Source organism: Grampus griseus (genome assembly GCF_964374135.1).
Source record: "Grampus griseus genome assembly, chromosome: 14".
Lineage (NCBI taxonomy): Eukaryota > Metazoa > Chordata > Mammalia > Artiodactyla > Delphinidae > Grampus > Grampus griseus.
The window spans coordinates 87,363,960-87,378,101 of record NC_139008.1 but is presented as its reverse complement, the minus strand read 5'-3'; the positions used below and the strand labels follow the sequence as shown (position 1 = coordinate 87,378,101).

The 14,142-nt window shown below is 64.5% G+C and overlaps 1 protein-coding gene across 1 annotated transcript; it reads left to right on the top strand.

Moving 5' to 3' along the window:
• Window positions 1-227: 227 nt before the first annotated feature.
• Window positions 228-14,013, top strand: CABLES2 (Cdk5 and Abl enzyme substrate 2; the record flags this gene model as incomplete). Its single annotated transcript, XM_082671153.1, has 10 exons — window positions 228-619; window positions 7,515-7,586; window positions 7,682-7,774; window positions 8,875-8,952; window positions 9,538-9,646; window positions 9,894-10,059; window positions 10,441-10,544; window positions 10,729-10,835; window positions 11,445-11,649; window positions 11,791-14,013. The coding sequence occupies 10 exons, from the start codon at window positions 228-230 to the stop codon at window positions 11,929-11,931; spliced, it is 1,467 nt and encodes a 488-aa protein (XP_082527279.1). The 3' UTR covers window positions 11,932-14,013.
• Window positions 14,014-14,142: the final 129 nt, after the last annotated feature.

Below are 14,142 nucleotides of genomic sequence, written 5' to 3'. Positions count from 1 at the left end.
CTCGCCCAGAGCCAGGCCTCGGGGCTTCTCCCGGCTCCCCCTTGGCCGCCTCGGAACCCGCTCTAGGACCCAAGGGAGTCGCTCCCCCCCCCGCCCCGCGCTGGCCAATGGGCGGGCGTGACGGCGATATATTTGCATACGGGTGCGCCCCGGCCAATGGGCGGCGGGCGCGGGCGCATGCGCGAGCTGGAGGGCGGTGGCGGGCGGGCGGCGGGCTCAGTCGGAGGATGGCCGCGGCTGCGGCGGGTGGGTCTTCGGACCAGTCCCCCGGCCCCGCCGCCCGGGCCGCGCCGCAGGCGCTGCGGCGGCGAGGGGATTCGCGGCGCCGCCAGGCCGCGCTCTTCTTTCTCAACAACATCTCCCTGGACGGGCGGCCCCCGAGCCTGGGCCCGGGCGGCGAGAAGCCCCCGCCGCCGCCGCCGCCCACCGAGGCCCGCGAGCCGCCCGCGCCGCCGCCGCCACCGCCGCCGCCGCCGCCCGCGCCCCCCGCCGGCCTGCCCCTGCCGGGGCCCGCGGGCCGGGCCTCGGCGCCCCAGGGCCTGCTCAGCCCCGCGCCCGCGCCCGCGCCCGCCGGCTTGGGCCTCGGCCTGAGCCTGGGTTTGGACGGGCAGCGCCAGAGGTGAGTGTGGCCCGGGTCACCTGGGGCCTGGGGGGCGGCGGGGTGGCCTGGGGCTGGGTCACCGCGGGGGTCGGGGTCACCTGGCGGAGTCACCCAGGGCTCAGGGTTGGAGGCAGTGGAGTCGCCCAGGCAAGGAGTTGAGGTGGCCTGGGGGCCCGACAGCCCGAGACACAGGGTCGGGGTGACCTGGGGGCCATCAGCGCAGTGAGCAGGGTGGCAGGTGGCCCTGGGCTGGCTCAGCTCATAATGTGGGGTTGAGGTGACCTACAGAAGATCAGGGTCAGCTCGTGCCACAGGGTTTGAGTGACCTGTCAGCGTAGGACTTGGAGACCGGGAGGTGGCCCTGATCCCCTGTGAGCCCCAGACACCAGTTGGGGTGTCCTGGGCCCTGTCAGTGAGGGACAGAGGGTTGGGGTGTCCTGCGCCTTGCCAGCCCCAGAAGGGAGTCTTGACTGGGCCCCACCATCCTAAGATGTCAGAGTCGGGAGTCATCTGCAAGCTGTCAACTCCCTGGACACGGATGTTAGGGTCTCCTCGGGCCCCGTGAGTCCTCAGACTCAAGGGTCATGGTCCCCTTAATTCTGCCACCCCTGAATACGGGGTCAGGGTCCTCTCAATCTTGTCGGTCCCCTGAACATGAGTCTGGGGTTCCCTCAGCCCTTATCAGCCCCCAGATACAGAGCCCTGTCAGCTCCAGACACACCCCCCTCCCCAGCCCACTGTTACCAGTCCTGCTGGCACAGGGACTCACAAACACCCCCTCTGGGTTCCCCTTCATTCTCTAAACTGGGTGACCCCCTCCATGTGGGCCAGGGATCTTCCCTGTACTGTGACATCTAGCCCCAGAGTCTCCCACACCAGGCCAGACCTCCCAGCCCCCCATCCCACAGCTACTGGTCACTGGAGGCCCCCCATTACCCCTGCCTCCTTTGTCCACTCTGAGCTCAGGGCCCCCGGGCCTGTCACATCCCAGATCGCAGGCACTCCCCCTGCCCTGATTTCATTTCTAGGAACGCCTCAGCCCATCTCAGGGCCACCCCCACCCCTGAGCTCTGCCCTTCTAGTCTGTGCCCCCTGCCCCAAAGCCTGCTTTCCTCAGCCGGCAGACTCCAACGGAGTGGTCCTGTCTCCTGGCAGCCATCAGCCCGAGGACAGTTCTCCCTTCACGCCAGGTCCCATTCGAGTCACTCCGCACGCCAGGGCAGAGTGGCAGGGACGTCCACTGTGTGAGGCCTCGAGGGTCCTGCTCACCTACAGCCAGGCCTGCGCTGTGCCCTCCTCTCCCGGCCCCGCAGCCCTGTGTGTGGTTCTGGGCAAGCCGTGTGTCATTCAGCAAACAGTTCAGGCGCCCTGGTCGGGGGCCAGGCCCTCGCTGTGAACCGACAGGCCAGCAGCCTGGCCCGCGAAGCCCTTCGAATGCGGGGACGCGATGAAGCGCCTGTAGCCAGGAGCCCTGCCTGGCCATGGGGCTTGATGGTGCTTGTGCTGCTTCTGAAGAGCGTGTGAGGGGCCCAGGCTCTGGAGGACACAGAACAGGCTGGGATGTGGCACAAGTCAGGTGCCCTTCGGTGTTCCCGCTGCACCCTCCACGGTCCCTGTGTCCCTCCTCCCCTGGCCTGGCCTGTGCAAGGAGCCCTCTCCTGCCCCTCCCTCCCACTTGGCCTTCAAATCCCCGTTGAGATGTCGCAGGGCCGCACCTGCCCCCCCAGACTCTGTCCCTCCTCGGTTTCTGCTGCCGAGCACAGGGCCCAGCCCTTGGGTCTGAGAGTCACTGACCCTCCCCTGACAGATGGCAGGCTCCCGGGGTGGGCACTGTCCGTTTCTCTCTGTGCTCCCTGGGCCCAGAGGCAGGGCCGCAGGTAGTCGCTGCTGAGTAGCAAGGGGGCTGCCAGCTGTAGGCTGTGGACTTCGAGGCTAAGTTGTTCTGGGGAATGGAGAGAATCCTGAGGGTCTTTTCCCAAGTCTGTGTCGTGAGTGTGGTGGTCTGACCCAGGCTTTGGGGACAGACCTGGCTGGAATTCCAGCTCCACCTCTCAGGAGCTCTGGGACTCAGAGCAGGTGGCACAGCCTCTCTGAGCCTCAGTTTGCTTCTCTGTGAGATGGGTTTGTGTTAGGTACTACCTGCCGGAGGGGCTGTTGTGAGGTCTGCTGGGTGGCCAGGGCTCAGCGAGGGTGACGGTGGCCCGGCCCGGGGAGTGAGGACTTGTGTTACATCCCGGTTGCCCAGGGTGTGCTCACAGCTCAGCCCACGGTGGGGAGTTTGTGTTTCATGCTCAGGGCATAGTCTGGTGCGGCTGTTGCTGCTAAGCCAGTGAGTGACTCATCAGAATCCTTACCTTCCTCCCTAGAACTTTGCTTTCATTTCGACACCACGGTCACCTAGCGCTTACCTGGTTTCTGGGCTTCTCCGGATGGGTCAGACACAGGCTTGCAGGTCCTCTTCCTGCCCCACTAGACCGCTGCGCCCTCCTCTGTCATGTTGGCCCTCCTCTCTCCGGGGGTGGGGGCTTGGAGGCTTCAGGCAGCAGCAGGGTTTCCTCTCACAGTCCTGGAAGTTACAGCCTGAGTCAGGGCGTGGGCAGGGCCTTGCTCCTGGGAGGGCTCGGGGGTAAGGGTCCCCTGGATGTCCTGGGCTTGTGCCCACAACCCTGCAGTCTCTGACTCCGTCCTCACACAGCTTCTCCTTGGTGTCTCTGTCTTCACCTGGCGTTTCTCTCTGCTTGTAAGGACACCCTGACCCAGCTGGTCATCGGGTCAGGGCCCAGCCTAAGGGCTTCACCTTAACTTGGTCACACCTGTGAAGACCCTATTGCAGCTGTGCTCGTAGTCACAGGTGACAGGGGTGAAGACTTCGCATATTTTGGGGACACTGTTCAACCCCCAGCAGTCGTCATTAGTCGTTAGTCCAGGGCACTAACACGGGGGAAGGTGAGCCGGGGGCGTGGCCGGGTTAGCTGGGAGCAGAAACCCTTGCGATTCGGAAGGGCTAGGGCTTGCGCAGGGTTGGCCCCGAGGAAGGGCCTGGCATTTTAGCTGCCGTCTTAGCCAGGAGCCGCCTAGCGCTCTGGAGGCTGCCGAGCGCCTGTCCAAGTTAAAGCGATTTCGGTGGAGTGTCTGGCAGTCTGTTCACATCACTGATTTGGGGGTTTCTTGCTCTCCAGCTGGAAAACGGCTGGAAGTGGTCACCGAGGTTGGAGCCTAGAGGGGGTCCAGAGGCCTTGCTGAGATGGAGGCCGGCCCAGGACCACATGTGGGTCCTGTCACCCGGGGAAGCTGGCAGGGACTTGGTGAGACAGGGTACCTAGGGCGACCCACTCACTCAACAAGGATGCACGACGGCCTGTGATGTGCCAGGCCCTGTGCTCAGGCCCGGGTGAAGCGGTGGGCCGGCCGGACAGGACCCCTGCCCACACTCTCCTGCCAGGGGAGGGTTCAGTGTCGTTGTGCTGGCCCCTGTCAGCGGCCTGCCCGTTCTCAGACCGGCTGAGCCCACGCACAGCAGCCCCTGCACGTGGCCCCTGGCTCAGACTGAGTGGTCTCCCAACTAGGCAGGAGCCCTTCTCTTCTCAGCTGGGCCATTTTTTCAGTTACAAAGTGAAGGAGTTTATCAAGTGGAAACAATGTCAAAAAAGTGGCAATTTCTCTTCCTGCCTGTCTCTGGGGGAAGGCGAGTATGGGCCACCGGTTTGTAAAGGGGCAGCTGTGAACGTGAGCCAGTGGGGTGGTCCCCTGTGCCCCCGACCCCATCTTCCCTACAGAGTCCAGCGCAGGCGGCCTCGGGCCAGTCGCCGCCGTGTGGGGGGACACCATCCCGTGTGCCGTGGACGGCTTAGCCGGGAGGGCCTCCTGGCTCCCTGGGACTTGCATTTGCCCACACGTTGGGGAGTGGGAGGGTGTTAGCTGAGGCGGCAGGAGCCCAGACTTTGTTCTTTGTAGTTTGTTTGTAGCACTTTTTAAACAGAGTAACGGGCATACAGGGAGAGGCGTGCACATCCTGACCACCGACCAGCAGGACCCGGGGTGCGGCACCGCCTGTCCCCGCTCAGGTCCTCAGCCGGGCCCTGCACACACCGCTTCCAGGGGCCTGCTCCCAATGGGGTCCACGGCGGGATTGCTCCCAGTGGGGGTTGTTTCGGGTAGAGCTGCTGGAACGTTCCTGTCGTGCCTACAGGCCCGGGCCAGCGTGTGGTCAGTGTTGGGATTCTGAGCCATTTCCAGAGTGGCGAGTGCTCAGGGGTGCCATCCTCCCAGGGCCACGTGGGAGACCGTGGAGGTCCCGCCTCGGGACTCCTGAGAGGCTGCCTCCTTGGTCGACCGGCCAGCAGTGGGTTTGGAAAGGGCGCCGCCTACGGAAGGGGCCGGGCGCCAGTCCCCGTCCTGGGACGAGCGAGCCCGCGGCTGCCTGGCGGCCCCCGGAGGGTCCCCATCCCAGCGGGGCTCTCAGCCTCCCTCGGGCCGCGGGGCCAGCTCCTCTGGGGTGGGAGGTGGGAAGTGGGGGGCTCGAAAGCAACAGCCCCTCACTTGGCCAGCCTGGTCTGTGCTCAGGATTCAGGGTACCCTCGTCAGCGTCGTCCCTGTCTCTGGACCCAAACCCAAATAGCATCACGCGGACACAGGCCGAGTTCAGGAAAGGAGCCCTGAGAGCACGGAGCAGCCTTGATTCCAGCTCCCCCAACGCGGTCAGGAGGGCGGCATGGGGGCGGGTGGCAGAATCCAGGGGCAGAAGCAGCGCCGGGGGCAGGGCGCAGCTCCCAGCCCTAACTCCCGCCAGCTCTGTGCCTCAGTTTCCCCACCTGTACGCTGAGGGCTGTGAGGATTGAGTTTACGTGTAAAATGCTTACAGGGGAGAAAACGTAGAAGAAAACCACAAAGATCGAGATGCACGAAACCAGCTGGGATCAGGTGTTGGCGCTCGGTGGGGCGAGAGAGGGCTCCTGGAGCGCGCTGGGCCAGAGCTCAGGCGGCCCGGCCCCCAAGGGCCCATGGCTGCCTCCGTGGAGACTGCCGCTGGCCTCTGGGCCCTGTAAGCGAGGTCCCAGGCGTGCAGGAGCCATCGGGCCTCACCTGGGAAATTACCTGAGGAAGCAAGCCTGAGAAAGCCACGCGGGACTGCTGCCCGGGACCTCTGAGCCCAGCCCCGCGGGGCAGGACACGCACACCTGTCTGGGGCGTTCCGGTCTCCACCAGGCCGGCTTCGCTTCCCGGCACGGGTCCTGCACGTCCACCTGCAGTGGGGCGCCCTCTCAGGGCAGGGCCTGCCTCATCGCCCACCGTGGGGCCGGTGCTCACCAGCCCCTACCCCAGGCCTCCTTGGGTGCTGGGTGTCTGCCTGACGTGCCCCTCCTGCTGCCCCCTTCCCACCTGGCCTGACCATGCCAGGCGTCGTCTGGACACCAGGGGTCCTGCCAGGGGGAGGGTCCCGTGAGATGCTGCAAGGAAGGCGGCAGCAGGGCAGGCTGCAGCTTCCGGGAGCGGCTCCGCAGCGAGGCTCAGCCTCAGGGAACGGCTGCCGTTGACACCTGGGCACCTGCCCGGCCCAGGCTGAGTGTGACACCCGTGTTCCTCCATCTCGTAAACCACGGTGACCTGAGCCCAGGAGGAGTGGGGCAGCAGAGCCCGGCTTCTTGGCTTTGTCCTGAGCGGTCCCTGCTGGTGGCCTTGGTGGCAAGAACCTGGGTGTGTGACCTTGACCTGAGGGTGCAGCCTGTGCAGGGTTTCTGGGCCCAGTGCCAGGTGGGAGGCTGCCCTCCCGAGCTCCCTGTGTGCTGGGTGCTGGTAAGGCCCCCTCCTGGGATGGTTTTAAACCAGACCAAACACCCGGTTTGTCTCTGGGACAACGCCAGCACTGTCAGCACCTCAGAGGGCTGGGAGCAGCCCCCGACTGTCATCGGGCAGCTGGTCTTTGGTTCCCTTTTGTGGTCACCGGGACACACTCCTCCCCGACCACCCAGCACGCCTGGGGGTCTCTGGCCTTCAGCCTCAGACCTGACCTAAGGCCATTTGTGTCCCCTCCCGAGGAGTCACTGAGGCCATCTCCCCAGCCCAGGGGGCCTCCTGACCACGCAGCCACATGTCTGGGTTCAGACTCCCCTCTGTGTGGGTCTAATAGAAGCGCTTTCCTCCCTGTCCCTGGGCAGGGCTTTGGTCTGGGAAGAGTTCTGGCCGCCAGGCCTGGACGATGCTGAGGTGGGGCTGCGGGTTGATGGGTTTCTGGCTCCTTTATGCTCCCAGGGGTGAGCTGAGAGGCAGGAGGCAAGGGTGGGGGAGCACCGCAAGCTCAGCACGCCCACTGTGCTTCCGGCGACAGGCCCAAGCAGACACCTCCCTGACATGCATACCAGGACCGCTGCTGCCCTGGGGAGGGGGAGGGCCACGTGTGAACTGAGCCTCAAGTCAAGGGGGACGTAGCCACGGGAAGATCTGGAGAAAGAAGGTTCCAGACCGAGGGAACAGCCCCTGCCAGGGCCCTGAGGCCGGGGGCGGGGGCTGGTGCAGGGAGGGCGGCCCAGCCGAGGGGGAGAGGCTTCTAGGTGTCCTGGGCCGGGGCAGCACTACACGCTGAGGTGGGCGGGAGAGGGTCGGCAGGACGTGGCAGAGCCACCGCGGGACCCTGTGCAGCCCCACCATGCCCCCTTCCCGGGACCCCTGGCTGAGCTCCGAGAGGCGGTGGGCAGACCAGGGCCCGGCCAGCCATCCCTCCCGGTGCCATGTCCCCCTCAGGTTCTTGTGGCCTCGGGTGGCCCTGCCCAACACTCAGGCCTCACCGCAGACCTGCTTCTGGCCCATGGCCTGGGGGCCCCGTCGGGACCTGAGACGCAGGCTGGGCCTCTGGGAGGAGGGCGCAGGAGGCAGCTTCTGGACAGTACCCTGAGGCCCTGCCGTGTCCTCTTTACAGAAGGCGCGTAGGCTCCCAGCGCTGCTCGCTCGAGTTTCTGGAAGACACGGTGGGATGTGCCTCGCTTCAAAGGTAAGGAGCCCTGCCTGCCGCTTGCACCCCCGTCCTTTCTCCTGGGGCCAGAGAGGCTCCCAGGAGGGGAAGAGTGACCTCCTTTTCACCTGCAGAACCAAACATACATCTGGATCCCCAAGACACAAAGGCCTGAAGAAGACGCACTTCATCAAGAACATGAGGCAATACGACACCAAGAACAGCAGGTACCAGCGTGTGCCAGCCCAGCCCCGCCCTGTGGCTGCCCAGTGGGTCCTCCCTCGTGCCCGGTGGGGTCCGGGGTCCTGCCCTTGTCAGCAGCCATTTCTTCCTTCAGCGCGCTAAGGAATTGCTCGCCCACACGGCCCAGCCCATGTCCCTTCGGAAGTGGACCCTCTCCCCATCCCACCCTCTTCCCTCCGTATTCACCAAACGCTGGGGTCCTCAGCACGTCCGGGCGAGGAGCCACCCGGCCACCGCAGCCTTGAGTAGAAGTCTAAAACACAGGGATGCTGGAAACACAGTGGGAACAGGCAGAGTGGTGGGCTGTGTCTGGGGGAGAAGGGAACACAGAGGGCATCTGGCTTCCCTGAACAGGGCTGCAGAGTGATAGCCAGTGCCCAGCACAGCCCTCCGAGGCCCTACATCTGTAGAAGCCCCGTCCCTCATGCCCCGTGTCCCTCACGCTCTGCCCTCCTGGCCTTGAGGCCATCGTCCTGACCCAAAGCGTCTCCAGACCGTTCCCCTTCCTGCTGGAGGCCGTGCCCAGGCACCTACCAGGCAGCCCTGGTCGGGCAGTGCTGCATCTTCCCTGCGGTGGCTGTAGCTCGGACAGTCCTGGAACCCCAGCGTGGTCCCCAGCATGACAGGCTTGGCCCAGGAGCAGGCCCCCGGCAGACTGAGCGCCGGGCTGGCTTCAGTGGACCCTTGGTGCCCAGGGTCCCAGCCAGGGAAGGGGGTCTTCCACCGTCGTCCTCCCTGCTGAACTGGGGCCGGGCTGGGCAGAGCCATGCCCAGAGGAAGGAAAGGCCATCCTCTCTGCTGTGCGCCCCACGCAGCGGCCCCTCTCGGGCCACTTTGTCTCGGAACATGGAACTGGGCGCTTTCTGATGCCGTGAGGCCCCTGCCCTGCTGGGATGCCCGAGGATGGGCTTCCCTGACCAGCCGTCCTCGGGCACGCGCCTCTGCCTCTGGTGTCTGCACAGCCTGGCCTCTCTCGTATGAACCGCCATCCCGGGCGTCCCCCGATGCCTGGGGCAGTTCCCATCTGAGTCTAGGCAGGAAGGGAAACGCCTGCCGCCCTGCCCTGACCCCCTCCTTCCCGCAGGATCGTGCTCATCTGCGCCAAACGGTCCCTGTGTGCGGCCTTCTCGGTCCTGCCCTATGGAGAAGGCCTGCGTGTCAGGTGAGCGGCTGGTCCCCACCGGCCGGGAGCTCCACACCATCGCAGCCTCACACGGGGCCAGCAGACCAGCTTCTGCCGAAGCTGCTTGAGAGCTCAAAGGCCGTTTGGGTCCTGGTCCTCGGGGAGGGGCGCGTCTGCACCGTTATCCCGTTTGAGCTGCTAAACGTCGGTGCCTGGGATGTTCCTCCTGGCGGGACACTGCTGTGCATCCCGTGACCAGGCCAGGCAGCTGTGCCCAGCGCATAGCCCCGGGAAGAGGGAGATGGCTGTCGGGGTGGGGACGGCGCATCGGGACCTGTGTGCCCGAGGGTGTGGCTGCAGGTGGAGGGCGCACCCCTGAGAAGTGACTTGAGGTGAAGCCGAGGCCGGCCCACCACCAGGGAGATTGAACAGGAAGGGCCTGGGACCAGGAAGGAGCTGAGACAGAGACGGCTCTCATAGCGGGAGTCCTCGTGACCCCTGCTGAGGCTGCTACAGGGCCTCGAGGGTGTGGAGGTGGGGCGCTGTGGGCCCCTGGGGCTCAGCTCCCGCCTGCGCAAGGTCGGGGGCGGGGCCGGCAGCTCTGTCCCGTCCCGTGCGTTGCAGTGACCTGAGGGTGGACAGCCAGAAGCAGAGGCATCCGTCCGGCGGCGTTTCCGTGTCTTCCGAGATGGTTTTCCAGTTGGAAGGCGTCGAGCTGGGGGCGGATGGAAAGGTAGGAGCAGACGCCCAAACAGGCCGGTCGCCTCGTGGGGGCCTGGTGACGATGGGAGGTCGGGGCCCCCGAGGCAGGGAAGAGCTCCGGCTGCAGATCCCAGATGAGGGGCGGGGCGTTCTGGAACCTGCAAGCGGGGAGCAGCGTCAGCCCTGGGCGGCGGGAGCTGCAGCGGTCAGGAGGGACCTGGCTGGACCTCTGGTCCTGGACGGGGCGGCGGGGCTAAGCCCGATGCACTGCCTGCCAGGTTGTGTCTTACGCCAAGTTCCTGTACCCCACCAACGCCCTGGTCACGCTCAAGCCGGACAGCCATGGCCCGCCACCTCAGCCCCGGCCCAGTGCCCCCCGCGCTCTGCTGGGGCCCAGATGCAAACCCATCCCGCCCAGGGCAGCGCCAGCTGGCTCGGAACTAGGTAGCCCAAGGGCCCTGACCGGGAGCAGGGCAGGTGGCCCAGTGCATCCCATCCAAGCCCACAGTCCTCAGCCCAAGCCTGGGGAGCGGGTCCGCCGCAGCCTCTCAGGAGGGGGGCCCCAGAGCGCACGCCCTGTGCTGCCCCTGAGCCCAGCCGCAGAGAACCTGCACCCACCGATGGCTCTGGGCGGGGGCCCCTCCTCATCAGGACGTCCTCCCCGACCCCGGCCCCCGAGGAGGGGGACCACACCTGGAGCCCCTGACCCCACTCTCCTTGTCCCACGATGACGCCCTCAGCACAGCTGCTGCCTGGCACTAGGCTGGGGTTGGCCAAGCCACTCACCGGGGCTTGTGGTGGGTCAGGGCTGCCCTCTGCTCGCAGGGGCCGACGCGGGGGATGCCCTGGAGTACAACCCTGACCTCCTGGATGACCCTCAGTGGCCCTGCGGCAAGCACAAGCGCGTCCTCATCTTCGCGTCCTACATGGTAGGGGCGCTGCCCAGGGCTGGGCTGCGGGCCGGCACCGGGGGCGGGGGCAGCTACGCGCCCTGGGCCCAGCCTCACCCACATCTTGGCATTGTTCTCTCGGGCCCGGGGCCTCACGGTTGCAGGCCCAGGTGGCGTGCAGACGCCCCTGGGGCTGCATGGGGACGGTCCTTATCCGTCGCAGACCACAGTGATAGAGTACGTGAAGCCCTCCGACCTCAAGAAGGACATGAACGAGACCTTCCGGGAGAAGTTCCCGCACATCAAGCTGACGCTGAGCAAAATCAGGAGGTGAGGAGGGCCGAGGCGGGCGTCCCCAAGCCCGCTGCTGCCAGGCCGGGTCCACGCAGACCCCTGAGCTTGAGAGAGGGACGCGCCCCTCCTCAGCCCCTCCCGCCATCCAGCCAGGCCAGTGCCAGCAGCTCCCCTGCCGCCTCCTTGGTCAGGTGCCCTCGGTGCTTCTCATACCCGCCCACACCTGCAGGGCTCCTCCTCACTGGTGCCCACAGCCCCTGAGCCGGGCCCTGTGACCGTCCCCACTTGATAGATGACGAGGTTGAGGCCCCACAGCCAGAGGTCCAGACTCTGCCTCAGCACGGCCGCACCTCAGGGCCTTTGCACTGACCTTCCCTCCCCACACGGCCCCCTCACTGCCACAGGAGCACGGGGACTCTGTCCTCCGGGGGGTCCCCTTAAGGACAGTTGGGTGCCGCGGGCCCAGCCGAGGGCCAAGTGGAGACCAAGACCAGCCTGCTGCCCGCCCAAGACGTGGGCCCTAGCGCCGGGCCACAGCCTCTGGGAGGAAATGGCGCTTTTCTGGTGGCCCAAAGGCACACCCCTCAAGCAGGGACGTGGGCGCTTCCTGGCCCCAAAGCCCTTGGCTCCCGTGTAAACCCACAGTTTGAAACGCGAGATGTGGAACCTGTCTGAGGAGAGCGGTCTGGAGCCCGTGACAGTGTCCATGGCTTATGTGTACTTCGAGAAGCTGATCCTGCAGGGCAAGGTCAACAAGCAGAACCGCAAGCTGTGTGCGGGCGCCTGCGTGCTGCTGGCCGCCAAGATCAGCAGCGACCTCCGCAAGAACGACGTGAAGCAGCTCATCGATGTGAGTATGCACGTCCCTATCCCCCCGCTCCCGGCTGCGGGAGGCAGGACCACCCCCCACGCCCAGACCCAGCCACCTGGCCGCCTGGCCGGGAACCGGAGGAGGGGCCGCAGCTCAACCCCTGTGTCTTCTTCAACACAGAAGTTAGAAGAAAAGTTTCGGTTCAACAGACGGGATCTGATTGGGTTTGAGTTCACGGTGCTCGTGGCCCTGGAACTTGCTCTCTACCTTCCCGAGAACCAGGTGTTACCTCATTACCGACGCCTCACGCAGCAGTTCTAGCGTGGCCCGGCCCCTGTGGGCGCTCCTGGCACGTCGTGGGCCGGCGGGCGCATTTCCAGGCACTGGGTGTGGACGCGCGGCCCTCGCCGGCTGGTGCCACCGCTCCCCCACGCCCTGGCTTCCCTGGAGGGACGTGGCTTCCATTCCAAAGCACACCACACCACCACGGTATTTCGGAGAGCCCTGCTGCGTTCCTCCGTGAACAAAATGTGGGGCTTTGTTGTTTCTTTTTTTCCTGTGCCTGGTCTGGCATCAGGACTTAATGCTGCGCGGTGGTGGATCCTGACTTCACAGCTTTTCTCCTCTTTGCATCACCCAGCCTTCTGCTACCATCGTAGCCACTGCACTAGTGTCTTGTGGAGATCTGGGTCTCCAGACCTCACTGCACGCGCTGGATTGCCAGCGTTAACCTGTTGGGGCATTAATCTCAGCTGTTTGGGGTTTTCGGACGTGGAGACCGCACTGTGGAATCCCCACTCCCCCCTCGGCCCGGCTCCTTCCCAGCCCAGCACAGCCCCCTCGGGGGGTGTGCACCCACCTACCCACATCCACACACACAGCTCTGGCGTCAGCCGAAGCCAAGGATAGCAGACCCCTGGTTGGTTTTAGTCTCATTTTTTTACTCTCAGACTTCTGTTCTTCCAAGGATCACATCACTGTGAAGTCCCGATGCCCTGTTGGGGGTCACACACCCCAGCAGGCCTCTGGGCACAGAACTAGCCCACCCCACGCAAGGATCCGTCTCACCGGGAAGACCGCCCCTTGCCCACGACACTGGGGACCTTCAGGATGACTGGATTGCTGGCTCTTGATCTTCCTAGGCAATATTGTGGAGAAACCGTGTTTACTGTCGTGTAGGATTTGGTTCTTTGGGTCTTTTTTCCTGAGGGAACAGAAGCCGGTTAAACGGTGTCTGCTGAAGTTGTGACTTGAACCACACCTGAGCCTCCAGCGGGGAGGAGACTGACCCCTTCACAGCCCTGCCTCCCCGCAAGGGTCGGGCCAGCGTTCTTCCTCCCGGCAGGAAGTGGGAGCCGCCTGGGCCAGAGGAGCCGCCACACCAAGCCGACCCCAAAGGCCGGTCGTCGTCCTTCTGGGCAGGTGTGTGCCCGGCACACCAGCTTCTCTATGCTACACATGGCCCAGTTCATCCACTTGCTGCCCAACCAGAAACACTGAAGACCGTGGGCTGGAGCTTCTCCTTCACGGGTCAGCTGCTCTCAGAAAGGACCGTGTTGGCTGGGCCATTAAGCTGCTTCCCTAGTGCTGTCCCATAAGCTTGTCACTGGAGGGGCTCCGGGACAGCCCCACCCTGCATCCTACGCATGTGCACCGGTGCTTTTGCAGAACAGAGGCCAGCCCTCATCAGAGCGCTCAACCACCAGCAACTTGAGACCCCAGCAGGGGTGCAGGACGGCGGCTCCCGCCCTGCTGGCGGCTCTTTCTGCTTCCTCAGTCAGCCGCTTGGGCTAAGGGAGGAGAGGGAGACAACTGCAGGACGGAACGTGAAGCCCCAGTCTGTATCCTGACCTTATTTATTGAGGAGTGCCTCTTCCCCGTCTTCCCCAAGATGGCTCCCACACCTGACGTGCACCAAGGAGGGCTGGAAGGATGAAGCTGCTAGGCCCCAGGCAACCCTTCTGCAAGTGACCTGTCCAGCCAACACAGCGTCTCAAGGACACTCCTGTTACAGGCACTGCAGGGGACCGACTTACAAAATGTACGTCCTGGTTTACAATTCAGCCTTGAGGAACACATCTTCCTGGAAATGTCTATACAGATGTTAGAATGGCTGATACAGAAACTTTACCTGTTCACGTAGTGAGAACTAGTCATTCACCAAACCCGTCTGTAACCTTCCCTTTAGTGCACTGCGTCCTTTTTAATGTCAACAGCTGCCACTGTGTGGTACTCAAATGAAGCCAGTATTTAAGGCATTAAACTCCAGCCTAAAATGTCACCGCCTAGAACCAGCCCAGACATCTGTATCCAAGGGCCTGGGGCCACGCCCTCAGTGCCTAGGAGGTGCTGTGGACTTAAATGAGCGCTTAAGTGGCCATCTGACCTCACTGTCTAGTCAAGTGTCATGGATCTGTTTGCAAAAAGTAATGTATTTGTGCTTTAAGTAAAATTTGGTTTTGCAACGTGTCATAGGCTGCCCTTCAGCCGGCCAGCCCCTTCCAATCACAGCAAAACGCCAGCCCCGACCCT